Below are 19,055 nucleotides of genomic sequence, written 5' to 3'. Positions count from 1 at the left end.
TATAGAGACTTGAGGAGACAGTTTATTAAACCTTATTATTATAGACGTCCATCGTCGTTCAAATTAGTGCAACTTCTCAGCACTGAAAATGTAAAAGATTTGCGTAATTTGTGTAAATTCTTGTTTAATGCACTTAATCATAGGACCAAACTGTTATTGGTCAATACTTGATATTTATTTGCTTCTCTGATGTATTATGTCATGTTGTGTTATAGAAATGTATTTGTATTTATTGCACTGATAAGCATAATGTGCTTAAAGTAATAAAGAATTGAATTGAACATCTGCTCCATGTCTTGTTTAATAAATTATTGTATAATCAATTGTCTATTTTTCAGTTTTTCGTAAAAGGACACTAAGAAAAAAACTTTTAAGAATTATTCTTATACAGTTTATGTCTATTTTTCAAGTTTTTCGTAAATGAACAGAAAAGGTACCTGTAGAATATATATATTATAGATTTTAATTATAATCGAAAAGTAGATACTTCTAACCACCGTATATTTCTATTACCAATGAAAGTCGACATTGAATAGACGAACTAAATAAGGTTGATATATTTCTTGACTGATGTGAAAAAGAACAACTCAATTTCAAACCATGCTCAATATTTGATTAAAGAATCGAGAAAAAATATTGCAAACGTCGAATAGTGACCACACGTACAATTTAAATGGAATGTGGGATGCGAATAGAAAGCATTGCGCGAAAGGATGTTCTTAGGTTTATGTTTTTATTGTTATTGTTTCTCATAATGATTCAGATGGCATTCAATTTGTCCGTTCAACAAGCATCTTTCACTGTTATGTCAAAATGGGTACAAGTATCAGACCAGTTGTACTCGAGTTCGTCTCGCCTAGCACAACTGCAACCACCAAGATTAGGGATACCAAAGGGATCTCCAAGTGCTGCATCCTTTCATATAGAACAGTCAACACAGTCAGTGATAAAATCAGATAACAACGTGACTTATATATGCAGTAAAAATGTAATAAATGTGACGAATAAAGATTGTTTGCCGTTGTGTCCAGTAATTTCAGATAAACTAGGTAGGTAGCGTTAAGTGAAAGATTGGCAATAATGAGGCCCCTCATGGGGGTATCCAAGTAATCACATAATCACAAAGTTTTTGTCAATATAATCACATAATCATAATTATTTCTTTAAACAAGAAAATCTAGTAATCATCGGATAAAAGTTTTCATCCAATCCCCCATAAAAATCAAGTGGTAGCTCCCTAAAAACCTTCGTGGATTGTTATTTAACTCGGACAAAGGAAGCTAATACGCGAAACCATAAAATAGCATAATATAAAAAAGATTGATTGATTGAATGTTGGTTGCTTAACGTCCAGTGGCAAATATTTCATGGATATTCAGGACGAGAACAAGTTCACAATAAATACAATAGGTAGGTGGATACAATAGAGGCCATCTGATATGATGGTCGGGGAAATTTGGACTGCCACTGGAAAATGAGGGTATATTGGATAGGGACATAAATTTTGCCTTGCAACAGGCCACCTACGGACCCCTCAAAGAGTTGTTGCAAGGGTTCTTAACGTGCAAAGAGCGTGGCACTCTCTTTACACGAGGCATCGGATTTAACGTCCCCCTTTTGACCGGACGTGACTGCGAACTTGATACATCCCGCACAGCCAAACGGACACCCCACTTCGGCAAGCGTTTTACTGCCGGTCGGGAGAAGACCAAGTGACCAAACTTCTATTCCCCAGTCACCCTTGGGGGTATAATAAAAAAAAAGAAAAAAAAAGAGTGTTAACTGATAAATGGACTTACTGTTTAAATCAACATTACAATTTGACACTGACAGCAGCAATATGAGGTCTATATTTTTTCATACTGTTTTGATATTTTGACTTTTGTTTGAGAAATACTATGCTTAACCATACATTTTCTTAAGTCGGGAAGGATCCTGTAGTTCAGTGATGTTTGTTGTTGATGTGGATCATAAGTGTTTCTCGTTTTCTTTGGGTGTTATGCCCCATTTATGGGCATTATGTTTTCTGATCTGTGCGTCTGTTCGTCCGTCCGTCTGTTCGTCCGTTCGTCCAACTTCAGGTTCAAGTTTTTGGTCGAGGTAGTTTTTGATGAAGTTGAAGTCCAATCAACTTGAAACGTAGTACACATGTACCCTATAATATGATATTTCTAATTTTAATGTCAAATTAGAGATTTTACCCCATTTTAACGGTCCATTAAACATAGAAAATAACATTGCGGATGAGGCATCTTTGTACTGGGGACACATTCTTGTTTTTACAAGATTAGATCGTTTGTTTTCCTGTTAAAACTGTTTCCACTAGTCATTTTGGGGACAATTATAGCTTGCTGTTCGGAGTAAGCAAAAACTCCAGGTTGAAGGTCGTATATTCGACCTAAAATTATGTAACATATTGGGCTTTGAGAAGAGTTATGTCATTATCACCCATACCATATCTTCTTGTATCTATACCATTTCCTTCTCATTTTTTTTTTCAGTTGGCGATTTAGCAGCTTATATCGACTCCCCAACATATTATGACCTAGATAAACTGTATCCCTGGGTTCGAGATGGAGGAAGGGGAAAGCCGTCCTACTGTTACCCACGCCATCGTGTTGCCATCATCATTCCATACAGAAACAGAGAAAGTCATCTGCGGACATTTTTATACAATATCCATCCAATACTTTATAGACAGGAGTTAGATTATGGAATATATGTCGTAGAACAGGTATTCAATCCAATGACTTAAAGTTTTGAACTTTTATATTGTCATATACTAGTAAATCATAAAGAGTTGTGACAATAGTATACAAAAAAGATAACATCTATCCCATCGAACTGGAGATAAAGGATACTACAGATGCAGCTAAGTCTGCCTTATATCTTGACTAACATCCAGAAATTGACAATGAGGGTTGGTTGAAAACAAAACTTTACGACAAAATAGATGATGTTTAGCTTCCTAATTGTAAACTTTCCACTTCTATATTGCAACATTCCAGCAGCGCCTGCAGACGGAGTATATATCTCCCAATGATACGATATTCCCGAGCTTGTATTTCCTATCATGATTTCCTTGATAGAGGGGGGGGGGGGGGCAAGGGGGGTCCCAATAACAGCAAAACAGCAAATTGATTTGGCTCATAACAGATAACAAGGAATTAAAATGGACAAAAACAGATAACAGTAAATGAAATATTAAAATAATTCGGTCTTTGACAAATCAGTATTTCGTATTACGGATATAATCCTTTGTAATGCATTCCATTTTTTATGACTATGTTTTTAGTATTAATTTATGTATGTAGAATGTGTTTGAATTACTACTCAATATATTATAATATTTTTATACGCTCGTTTACGGAACGTATTATGGTATACTGTTGTCCGTCTGTTGTCAACATGTCGGACATTAATTCAAAAACTCTTTAACCATTTGCATTAAACTTTGGGAAATTGTTTATATCTATTGACGTGAGCTCCCTTTTTGGTTTTTTTTTATATAAATTTTAGATTTATAGTTTCTGGGTAATGGGTTTTTATTCAATAAAATTTGTGTTTTTTTTCTCTCAGTTTTCTGATAATATCTCAAAAATGCTTTCACAAAGCAAGGAATTTTGGTGAATTGTTTATATCTATTAACATGAGGTAACTTTTAGTTTTTATAAATTTTAGATTTTACGTTTCCGAGTTAACGGGTTTTATTAATTAAAAAGGGGTGATTTTCCAGTTTTCAGACATTAACACAAAAATGTTTTCAGCAGTTCTCATGAAACGTTGGTGTATTGTTTATATATATTGACTGAAGCTTCCTTTGTTGCTAATCAAAAAAGTGACCTAAAAGAGTTTGAATATTCTGACTTTTTCTAAATGACTATTTAGTGAGGTGTGTGAATTTTTCTTAATAAAACTTTGAGGCAAAGTGGTATATAGGGTAGAAAAATCAAAAGCACCACTGAATTATAAGCATGCAATTTATCAAGTACTTCGAAAAGAATTTTGACACTCTAAAAGCAATTTATTCCACTATTTTCAAAGGCCCTATTTGAACAATTTTTTATCAGTTGAGGTTTTTGATTGTACCAAGTGTATATATACTAGTAAGTAGAATACATAGTTTAGTAGGGAAACAATGGCTTGAAACGAAATAAATCTTTGTTTGTAATGAGTAATGTGCAGCTTCGGACCCAAGTACATGGTTGGAACTTTCATTGTACAATGCATTTGGTTCTGCTTTGAAAAGAATTACAGAGCTGAGTCTATGTACCATATTATATAAAAGGTTAAGTGGTTGTTAGGACCTAGTCCGTAATTGAGATCCTTGTCAGATATTCCTGGCCATATGTTTTCCTTTTTGTCATATTAAGAATTGTTTTAATTTAATATGTACGTACGGAAAACAAGGAACATTATTCTCATACAAAAAATTAAGATAATTCTAAATACACATTCATAAAAAAATGGAATTTATTACAAAGGATAATCATAAGATATACTTGAATTGTCCTTGACCTCACTTCTGTGATGGGTATATGTTAATGGAATCCTTCTCTGAATACGGGACAAACATATTAGTAGTGGTAGACCCCAATGGCCAATGATCTTCAATTTATACCGAATATTGACTGTCAAAAAAAATGCTAACATTCCAATTTTCAATAACAGTTAACAGCAAATACATTATCACAATAACAGATAACAAAAAAACTAAAAGCCCAATAACAGCTAACAAAGAATAAGACAATAACAGCTAACAGCAAATATATTTTCAAAATAACAGTTAACAAAGAATTAAATTGCCCCATAACAGCATAACAGTTAAACCCCTTGCCCCCCCCCCCCCCCCCCCCCCATAGAGGATTGCTACTCACAAGGAAGTTATTAAACCAAGAGTTCCAAATGGTGAAGCTGAAATCATCCATTCGTAAATTTTACGGACTCCATCACGAGTTGGTTGACCGTTATGGAATAACCGTTTCACAGATGATATCGGATATGTTCCTTATGTCGTAACTACAATACCCTTTCCCTTTTCACGAATGTGACCTACCGAATTAGACTATTTACCGGATTTGTAATAAAATAAGCAACACGACGGTTGCCACAAGTGGTGCAGGATCTGCTTACCCTTCCAGAGCACATGAGATCACCCGAAGTTTTTGGTGCGGTTCATGTTGCTTAGTCTTTAGTTGTCTATGTTGTGTGTTCTGTACTATTATTTGTCTGTTTGTCTTTTTATTTTTAGCCATGGCTTTGTCAGTTTATTTTCTATCTATGATTTTGCCTCTCCCTCTGGTATCTTTAGTCCCTCTTTTGTATAAATGTAGAAGTCTATATTTGCGCATGTGTTAGTTGTTTTTTAATATGCAGTGTCCCTTGATAAGGGAAAACTTTTACTAGTCCATTTTTTTTTATTTATTTTTTTTTTGGGGTGGGGGGGGGGGGGGGCAAATATTTCATGCATATTTAGGGCCAGCACAAATTAACAATAAATACTAGGGATGTCAAAATATCTGAAATTTTTTTGAATATTGCGAGTACTCGGATTAAGTCACAGGGGCGGATCCAGCCATTTAAAAAATGGGGAATTCCAAATCCAGGGTAAAAAAGGGGGGTTCCAACTACATGTCCCAATTCACATGCATTGATCGTCCAAAAAAAGGGGGAATTCATGCAAACCCCCGGACCCCCCTGGATCCGCCACTGAGTCAATTTTTATTATGATGACATTACGTATTATTGCAAACCTCAATCCTTGGTTATGTGTATCGCTCCTCATTGTATTTGCCAATCGAACAGGAACTAGAATAACTGACCACCGTTTCTAAAAATTACATTGCATGATAGCAACTTTTTGTTTGTGCATTTAACAAATCAGAAACCTGGCTAATAAAATCAATCGATATGTTAAAGTAAAGTACAAATTAATAGTCAATCTGTATCATCTGTTCCCAAGTAATTTTGATATAACGACTTTTCCCATAATTTGTCAACGAAGTATTGAACTTTGATATAACGACTTTTCCCATAATTTGTCAACGAAGTATTGAACTTCAAATTAATCTTATATAAAACGATTTCTAACTATAGATTAAAGAATTATTATAGTAAAGTTTAAAATAAACTTTTAATGTACATCTCATACCAATCAGGTGTACTAAAACCTCTTGATTAGCAATTAAAGGTAGGCTAATGAGTGATTGATCCACGAAAGTGTTGATATGTGTACAAAGTCTCTAATCTGTTATGATGGTTCAGTGCAGGGCTGTTTAATTTTGTTCTTATTCAGCAATATGATCTGATCCACAACTTCATCTGAAAGGGAAACTGTCTCCAGGTTTTTGAACGACAAACGAGTCTCCGAGTACAAAAATACTCGAGTACTTGGCCGTTCATCCCTAATATTAAATACAATAGGTACGTTCTGTAATAGTGGCGTCTGGAATTGAAGTCGGAAAATAATAGACTGCCATGGTAAACTAGTGAGGGTACATTGGATAGGGACAGACTGAATTAAGTCATGCAACAGGTCACCTAAAGACCACTCAATGGGGTGTTGCAAGAGATCTTAACTTGTAAAAAGCTTGGCACTCTCTTTACACGAGCATTTGATTTAAGATCCCTAGTCTGACCGGATGTGGCATTTGTACATCCCGAACATTCAAACGGATGCCGCTCTTTAGCGAGGGTTTTACTGCCGGTCGGAGTAAGACCTTCGGTGACCATACTTTTATTCCGCAGTCACCCATGGGAGAAAACAGGAGAAAACTTTCCATGTAAACTGGTATGAACAGTTAATAATAAATCTGGCCACGGCATGAAGGAAACCGATAGTCTGTCCCACAAATTCGCCGTTTCAGAATCTAATGCATCCTGGGTAATATTTTCAAAAGTGTACACTAAAAAGTCACATAGAAATACAACCAATGACGTGACTTTTTTTTTCATCTTGGGGTACGAACAATTAATTTACCAATGGTTCTTTCGATTCTGAAACGGTCAATTGTACATAATTATGTACTGAACTAAATAAAAAATAACATTTCACACGAAATAATTTTCGCCCGCCTAAAGCTATAAGATATAAAAAAAAAAAACCGAACATACATGTATTCTTATTCGCCAAAAAATTGTATTGGTACATTAGAATTCATTGACATTATAACTAGGTTAACAGAACATTTAAAATTTTGAATAAAATATATATTGCAATTTAAGGCGATTATTGCACAATAAATTATCAAAATTTACTTTTACACCTTCTAATGATTTGATTCACGCAAAATATCGATAGTTTTAAAAATGTTAACCCATAACCCCCAATAAAAATCGACAGCCGTACGAAAAAGCACAATAGTATTGAAAGTGGCAATCAATCAAATTGAATCTAAAAGTTTGAATCAAGCAATATATCGATAGTTTTAACCCATACTCATATCGTACATTTCTAATGTTTCAGAATGGAAGTTCTAAATTTAATCGTGCTATGCTGATGAATATTGGGTTTGCAGAAGCAATGAAGATACACGACTATCAATGTTTTGTCTTCCATGATGTGGACTTGATTCCAGAAAACGACAAAAATATTTACAACTGTCCAAAACAACCGAGACATATGTCAGTTGCAATAGATAAATTCAAATACCGGTAAGAATAATAATGTATATTACTGTACAGTTATAAGGTCTATTTCTGTCGAGTTATAAGGTCCATTTCTGTACATTTATATGGGACATATATATACTGTACAGTTATAAGGTCTATTGATGTACCGTTATATGGGCTTTTACTGTACAGTTATATGGGCGTATACTGTACATTTATACTGTACATTTATATGGGCGTATACTGTACAGTTATATTGGCTTATACTGTACATATATATGGGTTTATACGGTACAGTTACATGGGTTTATACTGCACATTTATATGGGTTTATACTGTATAGTTATATAGGCTTATACTGTACATTTATATGGGCGTATACTGTACAGTTATATGAGCGTATACTGTACAGTTATATGGGCCTATACTGTACAGTTATATGGGCGTATACTGTACAGTTATATGAGCTTATTCTGTACAGTTATACATATATGGGCTTGCACTTTACATTTTAAGGTATATTGCTGTACATTTATATAGGCTTACACTACAGTTATATGGGCTTATATTGTACAGTTATAAGGGCTTATACTGTACAGTTATTTGAGAAGCTTTCTCGGAAACACAGTTTAAAAGAAATAAATGAGGAATTTGTTCATAATACACAGATACTGTCCCCGTTTGCATATATATAATATATATGTTACAGTAAATAGGTGAAATTAGGAATTACATGTAACTACTAAAATTTAGGAATTACATGTAATCCCCAATGCACTTAGTAAATACAAGTAATTCCTGAAACGGCCCAGTTATTACCAGTAATTACTAATTTTGAAATGAATATTTACACCTATTAACTAACTGTTAAAATAATGTTGCAATATGGTCAGATGATCAAAAGTTATGGTTATACTAAGTATAGAAGATCAGTGAGTACTCTTAAAAAGTGATCTGCCTAAAATGTACCTTTTTGTTATAGGAGCATATTAAATATGGTTTTTGTGTGTTAAATCATTAATGAAAATGATATAGTGAAATTATAATTCACTTTTAACAGTCAATCTGGTTCTATTTGACTAAAATAAGCTGAGAATCCTGGTTGATGAGTTGTGCACTTGCAAGTGAATAATTGTACCTCATTAAATACGTATTCATGTGACCTTCAATTCAACAACTAGCTGGAGATAGGTTACCAATGTATTCAGATTTAAAATTGTAAGGGTTTTGCGGAACACACTATCTCGCCTACTTTTGCTGTTAGTCGCTGGCTCAACAAATATGGGAAACATATTAAAATGTTCCTCCAAATACTTTCTTTTGACTAGTACTGTAAGAACCTTCTGTCCAAATTTAGTTGGAATCCAGGATGGTTTATGAAATCTAATAAATGTTTATAAACACTTTAACCGCAGAGTGTAGGTATTATGTTAACTGGAAAAAAATATTTATAAGGAATATATGGATTTTTTTTTACAAAATTTACTTCTTGAATATTATCTTAATATGATCACAAACAAGCTTCAGTTCAAATTTGGTAGAAATGCAGGATAATTTAAGAAAGTTATCAAAATTTAAAGAACTTTAACCACATATTGAATATTTGTGGACGCTGCTGACAAAAGTACTTGTCAGTCGGAAACCAGGTTGAAATAGAACAAAAGAATCGAAGCTCTTTGTTAGAGAAGGCGATAAATGTTTACTGTATTGTTTACTATAGTGACAAAATTTTTAAAAGTTAATAGAAACAAACAAAATTGCAATTTTCTTCTCAATTACGAGGTGTTTTATTTTAAAAACACCATTTGCATAAGTTTTCAATTTATCTAGTTCATAGTTAAGCAGAACAATTAGATATCAAGTCGACGACATGGGTATCTTTCAAGTTGGATGACAAAAATGCATAACCTCCGATTTTTTGGAAAAAATTACCACGGACGGAAACCATATCAATCTATTACTTCAGTAATTTTCGTGTCTGCCCTTCCATTATGTGACTGAAGAAAAAATTCCAAAAATGGGTAACAATTGTATCGAAAAGAGAAAATCGAGTGCACCGTTTTATGTTAGGGCGTGTTTGAGTTGAGTATTTTGTCTTGATATCGTACAAAGCAAGAATATTTCATACATCGTCTCGCTTCAAATTCTATCATTTTTATACATTAAAGCTACAGGTTGACGTTAAAACACAAAAAAATCACAGTACTAAAAGATGAAATATATAGGTCAAGTGAAATACCTATCTAATGAGTCACAAAAACAGAGAAGGTGTGTTCGAATAGCTATTTTTTGACTGAAAGTACTTGACGACAGTCTTTCAAGTTGGATGATGAAAATGCATATCTTCGAAAAATTCCAATTTTTTGTGTGTGATAACTAGAGTTTATAGTCTTCATACACTAAAAAAATCTAGTCTGCCCTTCCACGAAATATTTATTTAGAATTTTTTTAAAGTTTATGAATTTTCGAAAATTCCACCTGACAACCGATCAGACAATAGTTTTAAGTTGAGTCAATGCAGACAAGATTATTAACTGATGCTCATTAGCTAGTTGATACATTTGTCTTTAAAAATACAACTGACATATAAGGATCGTAATGGTGCAATATGGATAAATTTATCGGTTTCCAAGAGCAAAATTGGTAGCGCGTCATCCCTACAATGGCTTCCGTTTCTACGATTGTGAAAATGAACTGGCGTAATGGGGAGATAATTTTGACGAAGTAGGATCCTGACTGTTGTATATTGATATGCCCCTCATCATGTTTGTAAACGCTAAGAATAAAGATTGATTTGTTGTTGGTTGCTTGGTTTCCAGTGGCAAATATTTCATGCATGTTCAGGACGAGAACAAGTTAACAAGAAATACAACAGGTCTGATAATAGAGGCCATCAGGGATGAAGTGGGGAAATTTTTACTTCCACTGGAAAACTTGAGGGTTTATTTTTTCCCATGTTTAGAGGTTCTGAATTCTGCATCGGAATTCCTCTAGGCTTTTCATCAAAGCATAAAGTTATAATGTGATTTTAAATGTGATATATTTATAGATTGCCTTTCCCTAGAATATTTGGAGGCGTGACATCTTTAACAGTGGAACAATTTCAAAAAGTCAACGGGTTTCCGAACAGATATTTTGGCTGGGGAGGTGAGGACGATGATATGTGGAAAAGGTAAGGAGTATGCGCCGTAAAGATACATTAATCAATACAGCATCCATTTTGTGGTATATTTTTATATTGTTGTACAATTCAATATTTGGAGGCGTATCATCCTTAACAAAAGAACAATTCCAAAAAGTCAACAGGTTTCCAAACAGATATTTTTGGCTGGGGAGGTGAAGGCGATATGTCGAATAGGTCAGAAGCATGCATCAGAAAGATTTATGTATTTGTTCCTGACAATAAGAGTACTTTAACCAACGCGTGTGGTCATGATCACATGCGTATACTCGTATGGTTCATCCCTGGTGAAGAGTTCAGTATTAAAAGTAAACGTGTTAATGACCCCGACTATATGAGCATATAAGCATTATATGGTCATGACCATACGCGTATGGTCCAAATACTCATATAGTCCGGAAATATTCACATCAAAACGGCATTCATTCCCCACTTTGGGTTTTGAATTGTTTTATGAGGTTTTAAATAAGAGGGGTTACAGAATAGAGAATAAAGGGAATAATAGTCAAAAAATAAAGAGAAAGAGAAATTTTGGCCAAATTAAGGAATTTAGATAAATATGCCAAAAAATATGAGCAAGGGAGTATCTTATATGTAAGTTAATTAATAAAAATAAGTATTACCTCCTTGGTATGAGCATGGAAGTATTATATTCAATATAATACTTCCATGGTATGAGGACAAAAAAAATAAAGAATTAAGAACAATGTCTGCTTCAATAAAAAGAATAGAAAATGATGGGTGCTAACATATATAAAGAACAAAGAATAAAGGCAATATAAAAGGAACAGAGAATGATATCATAAACAATTGAAGCATATAGAAATACCCCCAGGGCCCGTCTGCATAAAACCGCTTGAGGTATAAAAAAAATCCAATCGTAGTACTATTTAATCGCTTGATATGGAGAAAATCCGTCCGTTCGGAACAAATCTCAACTTTAGTAGCTTTGTGCATCCGGCCCTCACCTTTAACTATGTAGTTTTTTTTACCAAATGATCTTTTATTTAATAATGTTGTATATTTGACTATGGACCTCAAATTTTCATGATCTCATTATTTTAGTTACATCGTTTAGTCCTTTTTTCCAATTACTATATTATCCAGAGATAATATATATATATATATATATACATGTTGACAGAAGTTATACTCTGATGTTTTGTAATAACATGCGACAGCAAGATACTAATACATCCCCATTATAATTGATCGTTTGTTATGGAGAAAAATCCGTCCGTTCGGAAATCTTAACTTAAGTAGCTTTACGACCTTCAACTATCAATGTGGTCTTTGACCAAATGATATTTTATCTTACAATGTTGAATATTTGACAATGGACCTCATATTTTCATGATCTCATTATTTCAGTTACCTCGTTTAGTCCATTTTTTCCCAATTATACTATTTATCCAGAGATATTACATGTTCATAGAAGTTATACTCTGATGTTTGGTAATAACAAGTAGTTGTATTTGATGTCATATATAGTGCGTACATGTCTAGTATGGTTTATATGTATCGAACCCTAACACGAGACAAGATTCAAAGCAAAATTTAAATGATCTTAACGTCAAGCGACAAATATCTGTTTCACCTGTATATATATTCTGGAAAAAGCGGAAAATGGACAAATCGATTGTAAAAAAAAAGTGTAGGAATGTTTATTTATTGATAAATTGTTGTTTGCTAAATATCCAGTTACAGATATTTCTTTAATAACCGAGACAGCAACAAATTAAACAATAAATCTGGTAGGTTCTACAATTAAAATTGAGATAATTGTTTGGCATCTCTCTACTATGTACACAAGCAGTCGTCACGTGATATCAGTGACATTGATAAGGACCAATCGGCAATCCTCGTGTGAATCCGCTACTCTCCTTACGAAATCGGCCGAGTTGTGACGAATGCGACCGTGCAAGGGCTGTATAGCGAGTCAAGGTCGTATAAAACTTATATTATCATCACAATGCCACACCTCTCCATCCAAGTCACAATTTTTTTGTTTTTGAGATCAGTTGAACGAAGAAAAGAGAGACAACTCTATATTTATATTATTTTGTTTTATTTTCTACTTTTTAGAATTCACAACGCTGGATATAAAGTGATCCGAAATGCTAGGGAAATAGCTCGTTATAAGATGATTAAACATGGTAAGGATAAAGGAAATAAAGATAATCCTGTCAGGTAATTACGAATCTCTAAAATTAAATTATTTTTTCAAGCAGGCATTTCATAGTTAATTTCCTCCATTTATAATTGTATGTTATTACCGGTAGAAATATCTACATGTATACATATGACGACTTTATTGGTTCAACAATATTTATTAATAATTTAATTTTGGATGTAACGCGTCTTCTGATTGGCTGACGTTATTTTGTTATCAGACCATAGACATAATTTAGTCATGTGACCGTGACGTCATCAACGTTTTTTCAAGGTTTTCTACGGTTTAAAATGGAATTTAGAATTAAATTATAAGAAATGACTGTAATACGCGCGTTATTCAGTGTGCACCAAATTTTTTTATGTTATTTCTTCATAGACAGAAAAAATATTACAGTCATTCCTTAAATGAAAAGTTACATGTCAATACTAAAGTATTACAAATTTACATGAAACTGAAATATAGGATTAGGAACCAAGTTTGGACAGTTTCATTGTATTCCTGTAGCATATTGTTCTAAGTTCTATGTTACCATAATAATTTTAATTTGCTATACAAATATATCAAAATTTCTTTCATTAATATAAACAGTAGTGCATCTTGTCTTTTTAACATGTGTGAGATTTTCATTTATATAGTGAACATGCTGATTGATGCAGAGACATAATAATGTATATGTAATATATGTACTAGTATATGTGTATAGATGGACTTTTATTTAGACCAATAATATAATATATATTGTAAAAATATTTTTTAAAACTTTTTCGGTCTATATAAAGATGTTGTTTGTTCTGTAGTTAGACCCTTCTACCAAGAAATTTGTTGTGCATGCTCACGTATAAATATCTCGGTTTTATCAGACATTCAGACGCAATCTAAGTTGATTATTTTTCAATTTAGACTTGTATTATTGGTTGCATTAGGCCACTAGCACCATATGGAACGAATTTATCTTACCGACTATCTTTATTTGTTGAATTTAGACTAAAGTTGTCTTATTTGCTATCATAACACATCTTCTTATTTCTGTATTAAAGTGTTCGAGTGTTCAATTTTAAGAACCTTTTTTAATTGGTCTGCACTAAACAACTAATGTAAATGATAAATATTTGTTATCAAAAACCTTGATATAACAATATTAAACAGAACTTTAATGCTTTTAAATAACCAAACAGTGCCCAAGTCGTAAATCCACAACTAACCATGTATTGAAATAAGCTCCGCCTCCCTACTAACCTAGTATGGAATATACACGGTCTGCACGTGGTCACTTTTAACCAATCATATTCGTACATGTAGAAATGTATAGGAGATAAGATAAATATATTTATTAAAAAGTCGTATTTCAAATTCATTATTTCAATTGTTTAAAAAAAAACACATTTCTACTATCCAGTTTTAACTTGTATTGATCAGTGATTTTACCAAATCTCTAGCAAAATTTTCAGTGATTTTATAAACTCCCCGACTATTTCAGGAATTTAAAAAAAACACTTAACTCTAACTTAGTGATTTTTTAAAAGTATCTGATTTTACAAATTCACTAACATATATATGTCTCTGTTTTATGGGACCATTCAATTTGGCTGTCCCAAATTTCTAGTTGGTAAGTTCAAAACTGTCGTGGTTTATAAAATGTCCTCCTATAGCTAAAACGATAGTTACTCTTATCTTTTTAAACATTTTAATTAGGAGATGGGTGGTTTAAACAGCTTTTTTATTTTTTTTTATTTCTGATGTTCTTTGACTTCGTGTTGTTTAAACTATCTATCAATTTTCATTCTTGATTACAGGTTTAAAATGCTGAAATATAGTGACAAATATTTTAAAACGGATGGCATTAATAGGCTAACGTATAAAGTATTAAAAATAGAGTTTAATCATCTGTACACACGAGTCCTTGTTGACATAGATGAAAAAGAAGTTATGGCGGTATGTAAAAATATTTTATTTGTATTCTTTTTTGTTAAAAAAAATGAAAACCGTATCATAACAAAAAATGTAGAATCACATTTTCACAACAGCGTGGACAAGACCATTTCATGGCGCGCTCACGTTATCAATTGACACGGTCAGATTAGGTGAACTTTCATCTGTAATGCACACTTTGCATATCGTAATTGTAATCGACATTTAAACTGTGGGGTCGCCAAAGGTTCTAAACGCCTAAATCAAATAATACGAATAACAAGCAGAGGACTAAACCTTGTGTGTTGATCGACATGTTGAATGTTTAAACTTTCTTTTATCCTGCATGTGCAATTGCATGTATTTTACTCTTTCATTCTATTTAAATGCTCACTGGAAGGCCTGACAGACTGAAATGGCGTAAAATCACTGTTATTGATAGCCGATGATAAAGACGTTTTAATGGTTAATTCAATATTGTTACCGACAATGTCTTCACTTCATAAAATCAAGAAACGTTTACCACTTCTTGGTATTTGGTAACGTTTCATCATTCTTTTGGTCATGGTGTCAAGTTCCACATAATCTCCATTTTTAGCTCACGTGTCCCGAAGGGACAAAGTGAGCTTATGCCATCACATGGCGTCCGTCGTCGTCCGTCGTCTGTCGTCGTAAACTATTTCAAGAATCTTCTCCTCTGAAACTACTAGGCCAAATACTTCCAAACTTTAACTGAATGTTCCTTAAGGTATCTAGTTTATAAATTGTATCCGAAGTTTTGATCTATCAACAAACATGGTCGCCATTTCTAAAAATAGAACATAGGGGTCAAATGCAGTTTTTGGCTTATAACTCAAAAACCGAAGCATTTAGAGCAAATCTGACATGGGGGTAAAATTGATTATCAGGTCAAGATCTATCTGCCCTGAAATTTTCAGATGAATCGGACAACCCGTTGTTGGGTTGCTGCCCCTGAATTGGAAATTTTCAGGAAATTTTGCTGTTTTTGGTTATTATCATGAATATTATTATAGGTAGAGATAAACTGTAAACAGCAAAAATGTTCAGCAAAGTAAGACCTAAAAATAAGTCAACATGACTGAAATGGTCAGTTGACCCCTTTAGGAGTTATTGTCCTTTATAGTCAATTTTTAACCATTTTTCATAAATCTTAGTTATCTTTTACAAAACTCTTCTCCTCTGAAACTACTGGGCCAAATTAATCCAAACTTGGCCACAATCATCTTTAGCTCACCTGGCCTAAAAGGCTATGTAAGCTTTTCTCATCACTTGGCGTCCGTCGTCGTCGTCGTCGTCGACGTCGTCGTCGTCGTCTGTCGTCGTTAACAATTTTTCAAACATCTTCTCCTCTGAAACTACTGAATAGATTTGAATGAAACTTAAAATGATTGTTCCTTAGATTATCCTGCACAAAGTGTGTGCTTCGATTTTTGATCCGTCAAAAAACATGGCCGCCGTTACTTAAAATAGAACATAGGGGTCAAATGCAGTTTTTGGCTTATATCTCAAAAACGGAAGCATTTAGAGCAAATCTGACATGGGGTAAAAATGTTCATTAGGTCAAGATCTATCAGCCCAGAAATTTTCAGATGAATCAAACAACCCATTGTTGGGTTGCTGCCACTTAATTGGTAATTTTAAGGAAATTTTGCAGTTTTTGGTCATTATCTTGAATATTATTATAGATGAAGATAAACTGTAAACAGCAAAAATGATCAGCAAAGTAAGATCTACAAATAGGTTAATATGACCAAAATTGTCAATTGTCCCCTTAAGGGGTAAATGTCCTTTAATGACAATTTTTCACAATTTGTTCATCATATTTGCTAACTTTAAAAAATCTTCTCCTCTGAAACTACTGAATGGATTTGGATGAAACTTAGCATGATAGTTCCTTGGATTATCCTGCACAAAGTGTGTGCTTCGATTTTTGATTCGTCAAAAAACATGGCCGCCCTTACTTTAAATAGAATATAGAATGATTGTAAGGTGTACATGTCTAGCTGACAGGTGTCATCTAACCTTGACCTCATTTTCATAATTCAGTGGTCAAAGTTAACTTTTTTTAGTTTTGGTCTATTTTTTTAATACTTTATGCATTAGGTCAACTATATTTGGTGTATGAAAATATTTTATGATCTATATGTCGGTTACGCAGGTTTTATTTGAACTTGACCTCATTTTCACAGTCCATTGCTAAGTTTTAAGTGTTTGTGTTTTGGTCTCATTTTCTTTATTTATAAACAGTAAGTCATATATATTTGTAATATTGAAGAATTGTTAGCTGTACATGTTTGCCTGGCATGGTTCAATATGTTCAATAAGGCATTGTTTACCAGGTGAGCGATTCAGGCTCTTGAGAGCCTCTTGTTTGGGTATCTAGTTTAAAAAATGTGTCGGGTGACCCGGCCATCCAAACAAGATGGCTGCCACGGCTAAAAGTAGAACATAGGGGTAAAATGTCAAAAAACCAAAGCATTAAGATCAAATCTGACTGTGGTTGAATTGTTTATCAGGTCAAAATCTATCTGCCCTGAAATATTCAGATGGATCGGACGACACGTTGCTAGGTTGCTGCCCCTGAATTGGTAATTTTAAGGAAATTTTGCAGTTTTTAGCTCACCTTTCCTAAAAGGAAATGTGAGCTTTTCTCATCACTTGGCGTCCGTCGTCGTCGTCTGTCCTCGATAACAATTTTTCAAACATCTTCTCCTCTGAAACTACTGAATGGATTTGGATGAAACTTAGCATGATTGTTCCTTAGATTATCCTGCACAAAGTTTGTGCTTCGATTTTTGATCCGTCAAAAAACATGGCCGCCGTTACTTAAAATAGAACATAGGGGTCAAATGTAGTTTTTGGCTTATATCTCAAAAACTAAACTAAAGCATTTAAAGCAAATCTGACATGGGGTAAAAATGTATATTAGGTCAAGATCTATCAGCCCTGAAATTTTCAGATGAATCAAACAACCCATTGTTGGGTTGCTGCCACTTAATTGGTAATTTTAAGGAAATTTTGCAGTTTTTGGTTATTATCTTGAATATTATTATAGATAAAGATAAACTGTAAACAGCAAAAATGATCAGCAAAGTAAGATCTACAAATAAGTTAATATGACCAAAATTGTCAATTGACCCCTTAAGGGGTTATTGTCCTTTAATGACAATTTTTCACAATTTGTTCATCATATTTGCTAACTTTAAAAAATCTTCTCCTCTAAAACTACTCAACCAAATTCAACCAAACTTCATTTGAATGATCAGTAGGGTGTATAAAATAAAGTTTGTGATTTATTTTCTATTTCGTCAAAAAACATGGCCGAAGGCATTGTTTACCAGGTGAGCGATTCAGGCTCTTGAGAGCCTCTTGTTATTTTTCTATGAAATTACTCAATAGTGTAGTGAGTTTGGATAACTGATTTTAGAGTGAATATTACATTATGCAGAAATTTCGATTAGAACTTAAACATATTATAATTAATAAAACTTGTTATCATTTTAGGAAATAAAAAAAGTCATGACACCATCCGTCAGTGAAGAACATTCGTTGATACATACACAAGTGGGGAACACTGAGGAGTGTCAAAAAAACTGAAAACAACACGTTTAATGTCAAATGACAACAAATTAATATATGGAGACAATTCGTTGGACAAATCACTAAAGATGTATTATGGTGTTCTGGATGATCCTAATATTGCATTGGTTGCATGCATCAACCATTTTCATATTAGCGAGTTTTGAATCCGGAATTTATATTTTTTGACAGGTTACCCGTAACGTTCTCTGTGGTTGAACATCCTGGTAATCTGTCAAGCAAGAGCATCTTAAATAAGTAAATTCAGGATTTTAATGGGTACTTAGTTGGGGAAAGTTTAATGCTTTCTTTACAGCAAACCTCTCCACTCCTCCCCCTAAATTGCTTCTTATGGTCTCTCGTAATTGACCGAGTACCAGTATGTCTTACCACAGAGTAGGTAATCTGTCGAAAAAATAACAAACAAAACCCGGAGTCAAAAGTCGGTAATATGAAAAAAGACAAAAATTAATGACTGAATTAGGATTACAGAAGATGGATTGTTTTTTAACCGACCCATTACAACAAAACCCTATGAACACTTTTTCTAAAGAAAAGTAAAAGTCCTTGTAAATATGA

General features: G+C 33.4%; 1 protein-coding gene across 1 annotated transcript; it reads left to right on the top strand.

The window, feature by feature from the left end:
• The first annotated feature begins 464 nt into the window (after nucleotides 1-464).
• On the top strand, nucleotides 465-18,494 carry LOC139492987 (beta-1,4-N-acetylgalactosaminyltransferase bre-4-like). Its single transcript, XM_071281133.1, has 7 exons — nucleotides 465-1,049; nucleotides 2,502-2,734; nucleotides 7,466-7,653; nucleotides 10,661-10,783; nucleotides 12,878-12,982; nucleotides 14,762-14,921; nucleotides 18,402-18,494. The coding sequence occupies exons 1-7, from the start codon at nucleotides 674-676 to the stop codon at nucleotides 18,492-18,494; spliced, it is 1,278 nt and encodes a 425-aa protein (XP_071137234.1). The 5' UTR covers nucleotides 465-673.
• Nucleotides 18,495-19,055: the final 561 nt, after the last annotated feature.

The sequence above is a fragment of the Mytilus edulis genome, chromosome 10 (genome assembly GCF_963676685.1).
Source record: "Mytilus edulis chromosome 10, xbMytEdul2.2, whole genome shotgun sequence".
Classification (NCBI taxonomy): Eukaryota; Metazoa; Mollusca; class Bivalvia; order Mytilida; family Mytilidae; genus Mytilus; species Mytilus edulis.
Note: the sequence above shows the minus strand (reverse complement) of the source record. Positions and strands in the feature narration are given on the sequence as shown.